At 33.6% G+C, this 13,634-nt stretch overlaps 1 protein-coding gene across 1 annotated transcript in view; it reads left to right on the top strand.

The window, feature by feature from the left end:
• The window catches only part of CERT1 (ceramide transporter 1), a 174,291-nt gene that overhangs the window by 122,309 nt on the left and 38,348 nt on the right, over positions 1-13,634 (top strand). Inside the window, exon 8 of the mRNA XM_044680828.1 lies at positions 7,625-7,717. Within this exon, the coding sequence (XP_044536763.1) occupies positions 7,625-7,717 (93 nt within the window). The remainder of the gene's footprint in view (positions 1-7,624; positions 7,718-13,634) is intronic.

The following is a 13,634-nucleotide window of genomic DNA, read 5'->3' as shown; positions in this document are numbered from 1 at the left end:
TATCTCTATATTATTCATTTTTGTGAGTAATCTTATAAAACCAAAGCCCCAAAACATAAACCCATATAAACAATTGAAAAATCATATTTTCACATGATGATATCTTTAAAGAAAGAAAAGTATTGCATGATACCTTGAGTCTGGCTTCTAACTAAAACTATCTCCCTTCTTTTGTTTTGTTTTGTTTTGTTTGTTTGAATTTTTAAGTTTATTTGGCTTATAAGTTTAAAAGCAGATGATTCTCCAGGTCATTGAAGCATATTTATCTCTATGTTTTGGATAAATGTTACCCTTTTGTGGCATGGACTCATTTTCCTGAATTCAAAACCTGCCTCAGACACTTACGAGCTGTATGAACCTGGGCAAGTTGCTTAACCCTCCTTGCCTTAGTCTCCTCATTTGTAAAAATGAACTGGAGAAGAAGATGGCAAACTACTCAAATATCTTTGCCCCCAAAAAACAAAATAGGGTCAGAAAGAATGGGACATGACTGAGACCATTAAACTCTCCATTCTCCTCTTTACGACTCAGTTTTGTTGGAAGAAGTCTTCACATGCTGGAAGTAGATAGCCCCCTAATTAACAAGGCCTGCCAGTCTCCCTCAGCCTGATTTAGCCCATCTGCCAAGATGGTTTTACCAAGCCATGACTCTGAAAATTCTACAGCTTCATGGAGCCACAGGTCAGAGTTGTCTGACAAGTGGGTACCAAAGGTAGATGAGCCCTACCACTAGTGGTTCTGGATCTTCCTGAACACCTCATATGTCCCCAAATTTTTCTAGCAATAAATAGACAGCATTGAATAGATTAGTCAATTTGGAATCCATGTTTGAATCCTAGCTTTATCATTTTTACCTGGCTTTATCTTATTTGAGTCATTTGTTTTCTGAATCTCAGTTATAAAATGAAATGGACTAGGTTATCTTTAAGGGTCCTCCTGATTCTTAATTGTCTTTTGAACTCAGCATCTCCCTATGTAGCACATTTTATTTCATTTTATTTTATTTTATTTTATTTTTTTATTAAGAAAATTTTTCCATGGTTACATGATTCACATTCTTTCCCTCCTCTCCTCCCATCCCCCTCCCATAGCTGATGCACAATTCAACTGGGTTTTACATTTGTCATTGATTAAGACCTATTTCCATATTATTGATATTTGCAATTAGGGTGATTCTTTAGAGTCTACATCCCCAATCAACTCATGTGATCAAGAAGTTGTTTTTCTTCTGTTTCTGCTCCCACAGTTCTTTCTCTGGATTTGGATCGCGTTCTTTCTCATAGCCCCCTCGGAAATATTTTGGACCATTGCATTGCTGCTAGTAGAGAAGTTCATTACATTCAATTTTACCACAGTGTATCAGTCTCTGTGTATAAGGTTCTCCTGGTTCTGCTCCTTTCACTCTGCATCAATTCCTGGAGGTCTTTCCAGTTCACATGGAATTCCTCCAGTTCATTATTCCTTTTAGCACAATAATATTCCGTCATCAACAGATACTACAATTTGTTCAGCCATTCCCCAATTGAAGGGCATCTCCTCATTTTCCAATTTTTTGCCACCACAAATAGCATGACTATAAATATTTGTATACAAGTCTTTTTCCTTATGATCTCTTTAGGGTAAAAAACCCAGCAAGGGTATGGCTGGATCAAAGGGCAGGCAGTCTTTTAAAGCCCTTTGGGCATAGTTCCAAACTGCCATCCAGAATGGTTGGGTCAATTCACAACACTACCAGCAATGCATTAATGTCCCTATTTTGCCACATCCCCTCCAACATTTATTACTTTACTTTGCTGTCATGTTAGCCAATCTGCTAGGTGTGAGGTGGTACCTCAGAGTTGTTTTGATTTGCATTTTCCCAATTATAAGAGATTTAGAACCCTTTTTCATGTGCTTATTGATAGTTTTGATTTCTCTATCTGAAAATTGGCTATTCATGTCCCTTGCCTGTTTATTAATTGGAAAATGACCTAAAGCCATCTCTTGCACATGCTCATGTTTTAATATCTATATAATTTAGGGTTTCATTCATTCTTGTTATCAGTAATCATCTAAAGCATTTTAGCCTCCTAAACCCAAAAAATTGTGTATCTCTTCCATTGTGACCTTTTCTTACAACTATAACTCCATATGTATTTGTCTCAACCCCTTTTACATTTAGTTCCTTTTCATTGTCTCTTATTATTTCATGCTTTTTGATTTTGTTTCCACAGCTAGATTATGACATCCTTCAGGGCAGGGATTACATTTTAGACTTAAGTCTCTAATGGAGTGTCCTGTGCATGGAAGAGCAAATGGCAAAATTGTTCTAATCTTATGGAACCCCTTAGGTCCACTAATAGGTATAAACTTCGACTCTTCATTTTATGTCCAGCATACAGTATTCCTTAGAGATGGTGTGATAGTATAAATTGTCATAACTAAAAAAATGTCACTCTAAAATATTTTGTGATAAGATTTCACTAACTAATTTGGCTAGATTGTTCTAGTTAACAAAAATCCCTTAGTATTTATTTCTTTAGAGCTAATTACTTCTACTCAAGTGGGGAAAGAAACTCTATATTGAAAATCAAATGAACTGATTTCTGGTTCCAGGCTTTGCCATATTCTAGTTGTATGACTTTGGTCAAATCACCAGTTCCCTGAACTTCAGTTTATTCATCTTTAAAAACAGAATATATAGTATTTGTATTATGTGCTTCAGAGTGATGATTGTAAGTTTTTTAAATAAATAGTAAAGCACTATGTTAATGGGAAATAATACTATTTTCTACAAAATGGATGCTACTTTATTTCTCTTGTGTTGGCAGAGATATTAATTTATTTTTAGGTACCCTAGCAAATTGACATTTATTCCCAAAATAGTGTTTTTGTCACACTTGATATGGTATATAGGTATTCAATCTAGGCTGACCAGAAAGATCTAGAACAACTAAAATAAGTTTGTTTTTTAAATATATTTCATTTAGCTAATATAACATAAATCTCCCAGTGTAACCTTCCCCTTTTGTTATCCCAGAGAGAGATTACCTATAAGAAAGAGGAGAGAAAAGTCCAGCAAAAGTAACCAGCATAACAAAGAAGTGAGACTTGTGCTTTAGGAAAATTTCTTGGGCAGCTGAGTGAAGGCTATATTAGAGTGGGGAGTGACCTAAGGCAAGGGAGACCAACCAGAAAATTATAGAATTAATAAGAATGAGAGCCCACATTAGGGTACTGGCTGTATGAATAAAGAGTGTTTGTAAAAGATGTAAAAGTAGAAACAAGACTTGGCAACAACTTAGATATGTGGAATGAATTACAAGAGGAGTCAAGAATGACACTCAGTTTGTAAGCCTGTGTACCAGGGAGGATAAAAATGCTCTCCACAAATAGTCATTGGGAAATTTAGAAATAGGGACGGGTAAGGTAATGATTTTTGTTGTTTCTTGGTTTTTTTTTTCCATGTTGAATTTGCAGTTCCTAAAGGATCCAATTTTAGATATCCAAAAGACAGTTCTGCCTACTTTGCATCAGTTAATATAAATGAGTCCATATTCATCTTTTTTTGAAGGTCTATATCAGTGGTTCCCAAACTTTTTTGGCCTACCGCCCCTTTTCCAGAAAAAATATTACTTAGTGCCCCCTGGAAATTATGAAACTATTTATTGAACTCAGAATAGAATGTAATACAAAAAAAGTGTGGCCATCACCACCTCCCTGGATCGCTGCAGCACCTACCAGGAGGCGGTAGCGCCCACTTTGGGAATCACTGGTCTCTATTAATACTTAGCAATTCCCAAATCAATGGCTGCCTATTTTAAATTTGAACAAAAACTGTACAAATTTATATCTGATCTATAATGGAATATATTTTTAAAATTATTAATGGAAATTGAAACTTGCCATTGGAAGAATACAATTTAAATTTATTCTTACTGTTTAAAAATGAATTCCTGACTTTAGATAGACTCTTTACTTTGACCATTTTCAAGCAGCTATTTGCAATATTTTGCTCTATGTGGTTTTTTAAAAAAACATTGTCATCATCTTATTAGGCTACTAAGCCATTTTCTTGTTTCTTTTCAACACACACTAATATAAGATCCAGGTAATGTTCAACTTTTTGTGATCCCACTTGGAATTTTCTTGGCAAAGATACAATAGTGGTTTCAATTTCCTCATTCTCTTCATTTTAGTGATGAGTTAAGTTAACTGAGTCAGACAGAATGAGGTGACTTGCCCAGGGTCACACAATTAGTATCTGAAAACAGATTTGAAATCAGGAAGTTGTGTTTTCGTGACTCCAGGACCCAGTACATTTCATTACATAGCCATCTTGCTTGTGGAGTTAGCTGTAGTATGACTAATAGATGAATTTGCAAATGAATTAAAATTAAATTTCCTCTCAATAGTCTACTTATTGGAAAGGGAGAAGAGTTAACATTTTCTCAGCCTGGTTACTGCTACTTGGAGTGTATAGTTTGTATATATAAAATGTTATTTTGAGTGCTAGAGAAATAATAGTTTTCCCAGTAAATACAAAGAAAAGTAGAACAATGTTGCTCTCTTATCAATTATTATTTGGCTAGGTTTGGATTAGTACAAATAATGATTTCCCCAGGGAAGTCTCATTATTCTAATTTGTACTACATATTTCCATTGGACTAGAGCCAGTTACCATATTTTACATAATTATAACTTTGTCAGGTGTGAATTTGAATACATACAGTTCCAGAGTATTTACATACTAAACAAACACATACAAATCCAAAGGATTCACCAATAATTCCTAGTAAGGAACTACCAATAGTTTTAGAAATATTAACTATTTCAATAATATGAGAATTAACAAAGACAGCAACTGTTGGCAAGTGGCGTGATGATGTTCTTAGATGCCTCCATATAATTAATAAAGAATATAAATGAGGAAATATTTTCAGCAAGAATACTCAATAAATCCACAAAAATCATCAGAATTTTACATATCTGCTAACAACAAAATGATTCAAAAAATGACCAAAAAATTTAATTTAAAATAATAGTGTGTGTAAAACATTTGGGAGTTAACCTATCAAAAGATATACAAGGTTTAGGGGGCAGCTGGGTAGCTCAGTGGATTGAGAGTCAGACCTAGAGATAGGTTCACATCTGGCCTCAGACACTTCCCAGCTGTGTGACCCTGGGCAGGTCACTTGACCCCCATTGCCTTTAAAAAAAAAAAAGATATACAAGGTTTATAATAAATACAACTTAAAAATTTATTAATGTAAGAGAATGCTTAAATTTAGTACCATACTAATCAAATTATTGAGGCAATACTTTATACAACTAGACAATAACTGATTTGGAACAACAAAAGAGGCCTAGACTCTCCAGGGAAATAAAGAAATGGGCATTAGCATATTTCACTATATTTTAAAAGTAGTAATCAAAATTATTTGGTACTAATTTTAAAAGCAAAAGTAGGTCAATAGAAACAGTTGAAAATAATTCTGTGTTTGATAAACCCAAGAATATAAATTCCTGGGTAAAGAAATCTCTTTTGGGGGGTAGAGAAAGGAACTGTGAGCCAATTTGGCAGTAATTAGGCAAATACTTGGGTTGGATATCTTACGGGATATGTCAAATAACTTCAAAAAATTATGCAACTTAAATATTACTTAAAATGTCAGACTAAAAGAAAATGAGAAGGGGGCAGCTGGGTAGCTCAGTGGATTGAGAGCCAGGCCCAGAGACGGGAGGTCCTAGGTTCAAATCTGGCCTCAGACACTTCCCAGCTGCGTGACCCTGGGCAAGTCACTTGACCTCCATTGCCTACCCTTACCACTCTTCTGCCTTGGAGCCAATACATAGTATTGACTCCAAGACGGAAGGTAAGGGTTTAAAAAAAAAAAAAAGAAAAGAAAATGAGAAGAGAGCAAGATCAAGCTTGTTGATAATTATTATATACTGTTATAAAAAGTTCCTATACAAATAAATTAGCAAAGATAGAATTAGAAGGGATGGTAAATTGGAAGAAAATATTTACAACATATATTACCAATAAAAGTCTAATAAATGGTTTTAATATTATGATGAGGCCTTCTTGAGTAAGATATGCAGTTAAAGAATAGAAAGTTTTCAGAATAATTAAAAGCTGTAAATGAAACAGTAAGAGAAATGCAAACCAAAGCATTTCATGCCATGCAAACTGTAAAGAATGCCAAAGTGGGAATCGATAGACAATGGGAAAAGTCATATTAGACCTATGAAGCAGCCCAACCATTTTTGGTTTGCAATCATGCAATGAAAATAATTAAATTGTGCATACTCATTGACTGAAATCTCCATATTGGGCATATATGCTCCAAGGAAGTCAGAGAGAAATAAAGATCTCATATATATCTATGTTCATGCCTTTTTTTTTTTTTTTAAACCCTTACCTTCCATCTTGGAGTCAATATTGTGTATTGGCTCCAAGGCAGAAGATTGGTAAGGGTAGGCAATGGGGGTCAAGTGACTTGCCCAGGGTCACACAGCTGGGATGTGTCTGAGGCCAGATTTGAACCTAGGACCTCCCGTCTCTAGGTATGGCTCTCAATCCACTGAGCTACCCAGCTGCCCCCCATGCTACTTTTTGATACCAAAGAACTGGCAACAAAGTAGTCGACCATGTTATAGGGAATTTATGGGGGTGAGGGGGAAATAGTATATGATTATAATGAAATATTTTTACGAATAAGAAAAACTGAATATGAGTAATTTAAAGAAAAGCCAGAAGATTTGCCAAGTGAAATGAGCAGACCCAAGAGGACGAATATACACAATAACTACAACCATGTAAATGAAAAGATTACTAAAGAATATTTGAATTCTAATGGAAAAATCCAACAAAAGACCTATAGAAAAAAATGACATTTCTTCTTTGTTGTAACCAAGAGGAGCAGAATTAATAAGACAGAATTTTGCATACTAGACAGATGTGATTTCTCTTTGGATATTTTTGTTGGAATGTGTTCATTGTCACAAGGGATAGTTCAAACTGAAGGACTCACAGGAAATGACCATCATGTAAGGATAAAAGACATCAATGAAAAATATAGAAATATGCATCTTAAGAGTAGACTAGAAAATATTATCTTCATCTTACAGACAAATAAACTTAATGTAAGAAGTGATTTGTAAGTGATTTATACAACTAGAAATTGTTAAGCACTAGATATGAGCACTGATCTTGTGTTCTAATATTTAATCATTGATTTAGTAATATCTCCATTTGTTCTCTCTGAGAACAAATAAGCTTATAGAAATGTATTTTAGGCCTTTATGTTGCTTCTAACTATTGTTTCTGGATATTTTGGCAGTTAAATCCAGTTGACTGATTACATCATTTTATCTAAGAAAAAATTTTTGTCTCTTACATTTATACAAATGATTACATTCTTGAAAAGTTAGAATAAAATACAACACATAGTTACACATGTATTTTTGTTTGGTAGAAACCCACTGTTCATTCACATATACCTAGGTACCATTTGATCAAATTCTAGATTTAAGTGAGGCCCACATGTAAAGCGAAGCGATATTATTTATAATAATTTTTAAAACTTATTTATGTATTTCAGAAGATGAAATTTTTATAATTGCCCATTTTTTAAAACAGGAAATTGAGAAAAAGAGAAGGATAGAAGAAGCCTACAAAAATGCTGTGACTGAACTTAAGAAAAAATCCCATTTTGGAGGACCAGATTATGAGGTAGGAATTTCATACTTTTGTGGGAAAAAATAATGATCTCTTCTAGAAACTATCAACTTTGAAGCTGCCTTTTCAACCTGGTAGACTAGGGGTTGGCAACCTTTTTGGCCGTGAGAGCCATAAACGCCTCATTTTTTAAAATGTAATTTCGTGAGAGCCATACAGTGCTCACAGCGTGCTCCTGGAATAGCGCCTGAAAAAAAATTGACTTTATGGCTCCTGCAGAAATAGCCATACATTGCTGACCCCTAGGGTAGACTATTTAATTCTTACGCTGACATTAAATGAGAATGTTAAGAGGTAATGTGTAATATCAAGTTATTAAATTAAATTTTAGCTTCCAAAATCATTAACTTATTTTAAGTAGCCTATGCACATTTAATTCTAACTGCCAAAGAAGATTTTCTAACTTAATTTTTTACCTTTTTCAGATTGTTTGCATAGACAAGTGCTCTATTTGGAATCAAGAATACCTAGGTTCAAATTCTACATCTAACATTCTAATTTTGTGGCAGTGGGAAAATCTTGCAACTCCCCAAGACTTAATCTGTTAATCAGTTAAACTGATTGCAGTTTATCAGTGGAGAGAATTCCCATGACAAAACCTCAGAGCTTTAATATATTGACTATCTCCTTTTCAGAATTTGGAATTTTAAAAAATAAAAATAGATATTAGAAAAATCAAATTGGTGGGTTTTTTCCTTTTATGTATTAGCTATTTCTTTAATTTCAGATAGTTTTAACTAAATATGCTTGCTAACATAGGTTAATTTCCATGGTATAACAAGAGTTCATTACTTTGCCAAAAAACTTAAAGGGAATTTGTTCTTTAGCTCATTACTGATCTTAACTTGATCTTTATTTTTAAATGTTTACCATGTTATCATATGAGAGATTGTTCAAAATACACAATTTGCTGTTACAGACCACAATTTGCTGTTACAGTAAGTATTCATTTTATGAAAATTATGCAGATCAATATAACCAGATTTGGTTATCAAACAGTTACCAAATTAATTCATTATGTCTTTAGAAATTCATGTATAAAATGTTATATAGCCAATGTATTCTTCAGGCAAAAGAAAAACAAATTACATAAGCTTTTATATACCTACAAATAAGTAATGCTCAGTAAATGCTGGTTTCCTAAATTAGAGAAAATTGGAGAGAAAAAGCATACTAAATCATTATTACAAAGATCAAAAGGATCTAAATTGACCCTTATGATAAATTACTACCAAAATTAATGTATAACTGTTTTTTAAAATAGAAGTAACAAAATTAGTTGCTGCCTTTTACAGTTCAAAATGTTTTCTGCTGAATTGACTTTTTAAAAATTCTATGTAAGAAGCCAGAGAGATGATTTGACTTTGCTATGATTTCACAAAATTAATAAAAATTTTCAGTTGATTCCTTCTGAAATGAACAGTAACTGTTTATTAGCTATGTGATATTTTTCTAATTCAGAAGTAACACTTTTTCCATACTTTAGTTAAGCAGATCATTTTAGCATAGGTCTCTCATCACTTAAGCAGATTACTTGTATAATAATTAAGTTTCTATGCCTCAATTCTTAGCCTTTTTTGAAACATTCACAATTTTTTTTGTAATGTACTAGGCATAGAACAAATACAGTCCTTGTGTTTTGGAGTTAAAGAAACTTCTTTTTGCCTAAAGTCTGTTTTTTCAAGATTTAAAAAATTATCCCTTTTAAGACAAATAATTGCATAGGCTGACCTTGAGCTATGGATCAAGTATAGCAACTTTTTTTCTTTTATTGATTTTTAAGTGGTGAAATTATATAGTGCACATAGTCTGCTCAGAATCAAATAAACCCATCCAGTCCTTGTCTGGTCATTGTGGACACAGAAGTAGTAGTTGTCTGAGTTATTGCCAGCATCACAACAGTGAAGTAGAAAGATGTCACTGATAATGACCTCATGGTGCCATTTTACATCAGCAGTGTAGTAGACAATTTTTCCTGCCCTCCATATTTCCTGCCTGTCCTCTTCACCTCTCCATTGCTGCTTTTGGCCCCTGAGGAAAATTGCCTAATGAGAATCTTAGCAACTTTTTTCATGTGCTGATAGAAGAATTAATTATAGCATTGGATGTCTAAATGAGCTATTCTAGACATAGACCTTGGATTCATCATATATGGTATTATATAGGCCTTGGATTCATCATATATGGTTGTTTCAAGAAGCTTTGCAAAATGATCTTATATGAAAAGAAAATTATCTATTAAGATGTGCCTACCACAAATTGATTCTATATAATGTGAGTAGGTTCTTTGATGCTTCCCAGAAATACTTTTATTCATCTCTGATTGCCCAGGCCTACTAGTTGTATCTAAAATTTCTCTACTCTTTTCAAGGAACAGTATCCTCCCCATTGCTTCATTCAGTGCAGATAATTTTGCTTCTCTTTTGCAAATGTCACTCATACAAACTTTTGTCATCTTTTCTTTCTGTTTTATAGTATCTGTTTTATTTTCACCAAGACCTTGTCCTTATCCTGTTTATCTCCATTAAAACCACATTTTGCCTTTGCTTGTATTATTCCCTCTATTCCTTTGCCTCTTAAATTCTATTCTTTGAAACACATCTCAAATGTTATCTTTGTGATACCTTCCATGAATCTTCCCTTCTTCAAGTTAGTAATGACCCTTCTCTCTTGGGTTTTTTGTAGCTCTTGAATCTGTACTCTCTCTGATGCAATTATCATATATTGCTATTTCATAATTATATCTTATCTTCATTTGAAACTTTTAAGCTCCAAGAGCACGCAGATTGTATTTCATCAGAATTTCCTCTTTCTCCCAGAAACTAAAGATTCAACATACAACATATACTTAGTAAATTTTAGAATCGAATTCTTTATAGAGAACTAGCCTTGGAGCCAGGAAGACCAAGATTCAGATACTACCTTTGATACCTACTTTGTGATACTGAGGAAGTTCTTTAATCTCTCATTGTTCTAAATTAAGTTATAAATTGCAGAGAAGTACTGATGGAGGGATTTTCCTTATGTAGAAGTTCTCTGTATTAATGAAATCACAGGTCTAGTCTTTATCTTGTGTCCTTTACTTATTTCTAATTTTTCTCCAAATCCCATGAAAAGTGATATCCCATATATTTTTAAGCCTGATGACCTCTTATCTAGATTCTCAATATCCCTACTTTTTTTTACCTACCTATGATCTCTACTCACTTGTCCCTCCCTCCATTCTGGCATCATCTTTAGATCCTAAACTCCTCATACCCACATTTTTAAAATTTTTCTACCAACTAGACTCTTTTCCTATGTCCTCTCCAGTCAGTCTTATGTACTGCTTCCCCATTAATGTTTCTCTGAGACTATTTTAACTATGTCAAAGACATTAGCAGCTGCAGGTCCTTTTCAATTGCTTCTTTATTTTCTACTTGTTGACTTTTTTTTAAAGATACCATGTTCCTTCAAATTTGGAAATTTTCACTTGTCTTTCTAAATACTGAGGCATCATGGTATAGAGAGATGAACATTGGACTTTGAAGTCAGTAAAGACCTACTCTCAAATGCTGTCAAAAAGCTGTACAGGCATATATAAACTTATCTGAAGCTATTTCTTCATCTTTCAAATGGTAATAGTACCTGTTTTGCCTACTTCATAGTGCTATTACTAGGATTAAGTGAGATAATGTATTATTATGATTACAAATCTTAAGATGCTATTTAAGTATCAGTATTTCTCTCTTACCTTTTGCTGCCAAATATTCAAATATGACTTGGATTATATTTTAGATTATAGGCATTTTAGGAACATTAAACGTGTTCCACTAATTTAATTATATGTATTGATGGAACATACAGTGAAGAAATGAGAAATGGAGGTATCATTTCACAACCACGATTAAATTTCTGTAATCTAAAATCCCCTCAATCCCCAATAATCTTAGTTGGAATATTAATGCATCTGAGAAGCACAGGATTTCTGATTTCAAAAGGTCTTCAGTGGCCCTCTAGTCAGAGCTAAAACTGAACAAGAATCCTCTATGATATACTCAACAAGTGGCAGTTAGGCTATTGTGAGGTATCTAAAATGTAAGCATGTATTACTTCCCACACAATTCCACTTTGTGATAGCTATAATGGCTTGAAAACTTCCTGGTTAGCCTAGATTTCCTTCTTTCCAAATTTTGCTTTCTGTCTGATGTAGTGATACTTATTTAATTATAATATGGGTCTAATTCCAAACAGATTTCTCCTGGTTCTGCCTGGAGGTCAAGTTAGGCAAATCCAGTCCCTCTGTCTACCACATGGCAGCTCATCAGATACCTAAGGCTGGGCATTGTGTGTTTCATCTATTTCTCTCATCTCCTCTTTCCCTGACACACAAGCACATTTGTATCAGCATTCCCCAGTTCCTTTACCTCTCATATGGCAAAAATCTTAAGGCCTTTGCTATCCTGGTTGCCTTCCTCCAGAATCTATGTAGCTTATCAAAGTTTTTCCTAAACTATAATTCTCACAACTGAAAACTTCTGTGTTAAGATTCAAGAGAAAGACCCTGTCCTTAAACTTAAAATGTCTGCCTTTTGTCGTTCAACCCAGTTGAATTTGGCATCCACTAAACCTCCTACATCTTTTTCAGGCAGACTAATATTGAAACGTGACTCTTCCTACCTTGCATCTGTGAGGTCTTTTTATTTTTTAACTCAGGTCATTATTAGATTTGACTTAGTTTTTAATCCATTGAACTTTTTTTATATTGATTCCATCATCCAGTCAGTTACCTATTTCTTATTTTTGTGTGTGTTACCTAAAAATTTGATAAATATGACACATTATCTAAATCATTGATTCATGAAAAAAGTTAACTAATAGGAAGCCAAGCACAGATCCTTGGTACATATTGCTGCATATCTTCTTCCATGTTAATATGTCATTAGTAAGTTACTCATTCATCTTGTTGCCTGTGTGTCCTCATCTTGTCCACAAGATTGACATAAGAATCTATATCAGATGCACTATTGAAGTCCTGGTAAACTGTATCTGTAGCATTTTCCTGGTGTAACCCCGCCCAGAAAAGAAGTTTAGTACAATATGACATGTTCTTGATTAAGCCATGCTGGCTTATTGTGATTACTTTCTTTTCTTTGTATTCACTCATCATCTATATAATAATACATTCAAGAACTTAAAACATTACCAGAAACTTAAATCAAGCCGAGTGTTCTATAGTTCACAGATTTTATTCTCTTCCTTTTTTGAAAATTAGGACTACATTTGCCCTTCTCCAATTGTGCAATATCATGTCCTTTCCCCATGATCTTTCAGATATCATTGCCAGTGGTTCAGCTATCATTTGCTAGTTCTTTAAATATCTAAAGATGAAGTTCTACTGGGCCAGATGACCTGAAGTCACCAAGAGAAGCTAAGTGGTGCTCTCTTAACAACTTCCATGCCATTTATTAGAATTTTCATTCAGTCTTTTCAAATCCAAAGATCACTCTCCTTTGCAGAGAAAACAAGTTAAAAAAGTAATTGAGTATCTCTTTCTTCTCTTATTAGTTATCCTAATTTGCATTGTCATATCTCTTCTGAGTTTCTTCTTTTTCCTCAATATAACTTTAAACTTTTTTCCCCTTAGCTTTCATACTAACTTTACTTCATTCTGAGCTTATCACTTCTGATGTTCTTGCAGAATATATTATTTTTTTTAATTCTGTTTACTTCACCTGCTTATGTATTAAGAGTACATGTATTTAAAATCTCAGTTGGTTAATAAGTTCCCTCTCTATTCACATTGCTTTCTTTATTACCATGATTTCTCTTTATATCTTCAGAATTTAATTCTTGAGAACTTATTCCCAAAAGATTAGAAATAAAAGACAAAAAAGATATTTTCTTGAAAAATACAAAATTGGTAAACTTT

This window comes from Gracilinanus agilis, chromosome 1 (assembly GCF_016433145.1).
Source record: "Gracilinanus agilis isolate LMUSP501 chromosome 1, AgileGrace, whole genome shotgun sequence".
Classification (NCBI taxonomy): Eukaryota; Metazoa; Chordata; class Mammalia; order Didelphimorphia; family Didelphidae; genus Gracilinanus; species Gracilinanus agilis.
Note: the sequence above shows the minus strand (reverse complement) of the source record. Positions and strands in the feature narration are given on the sequence as shown.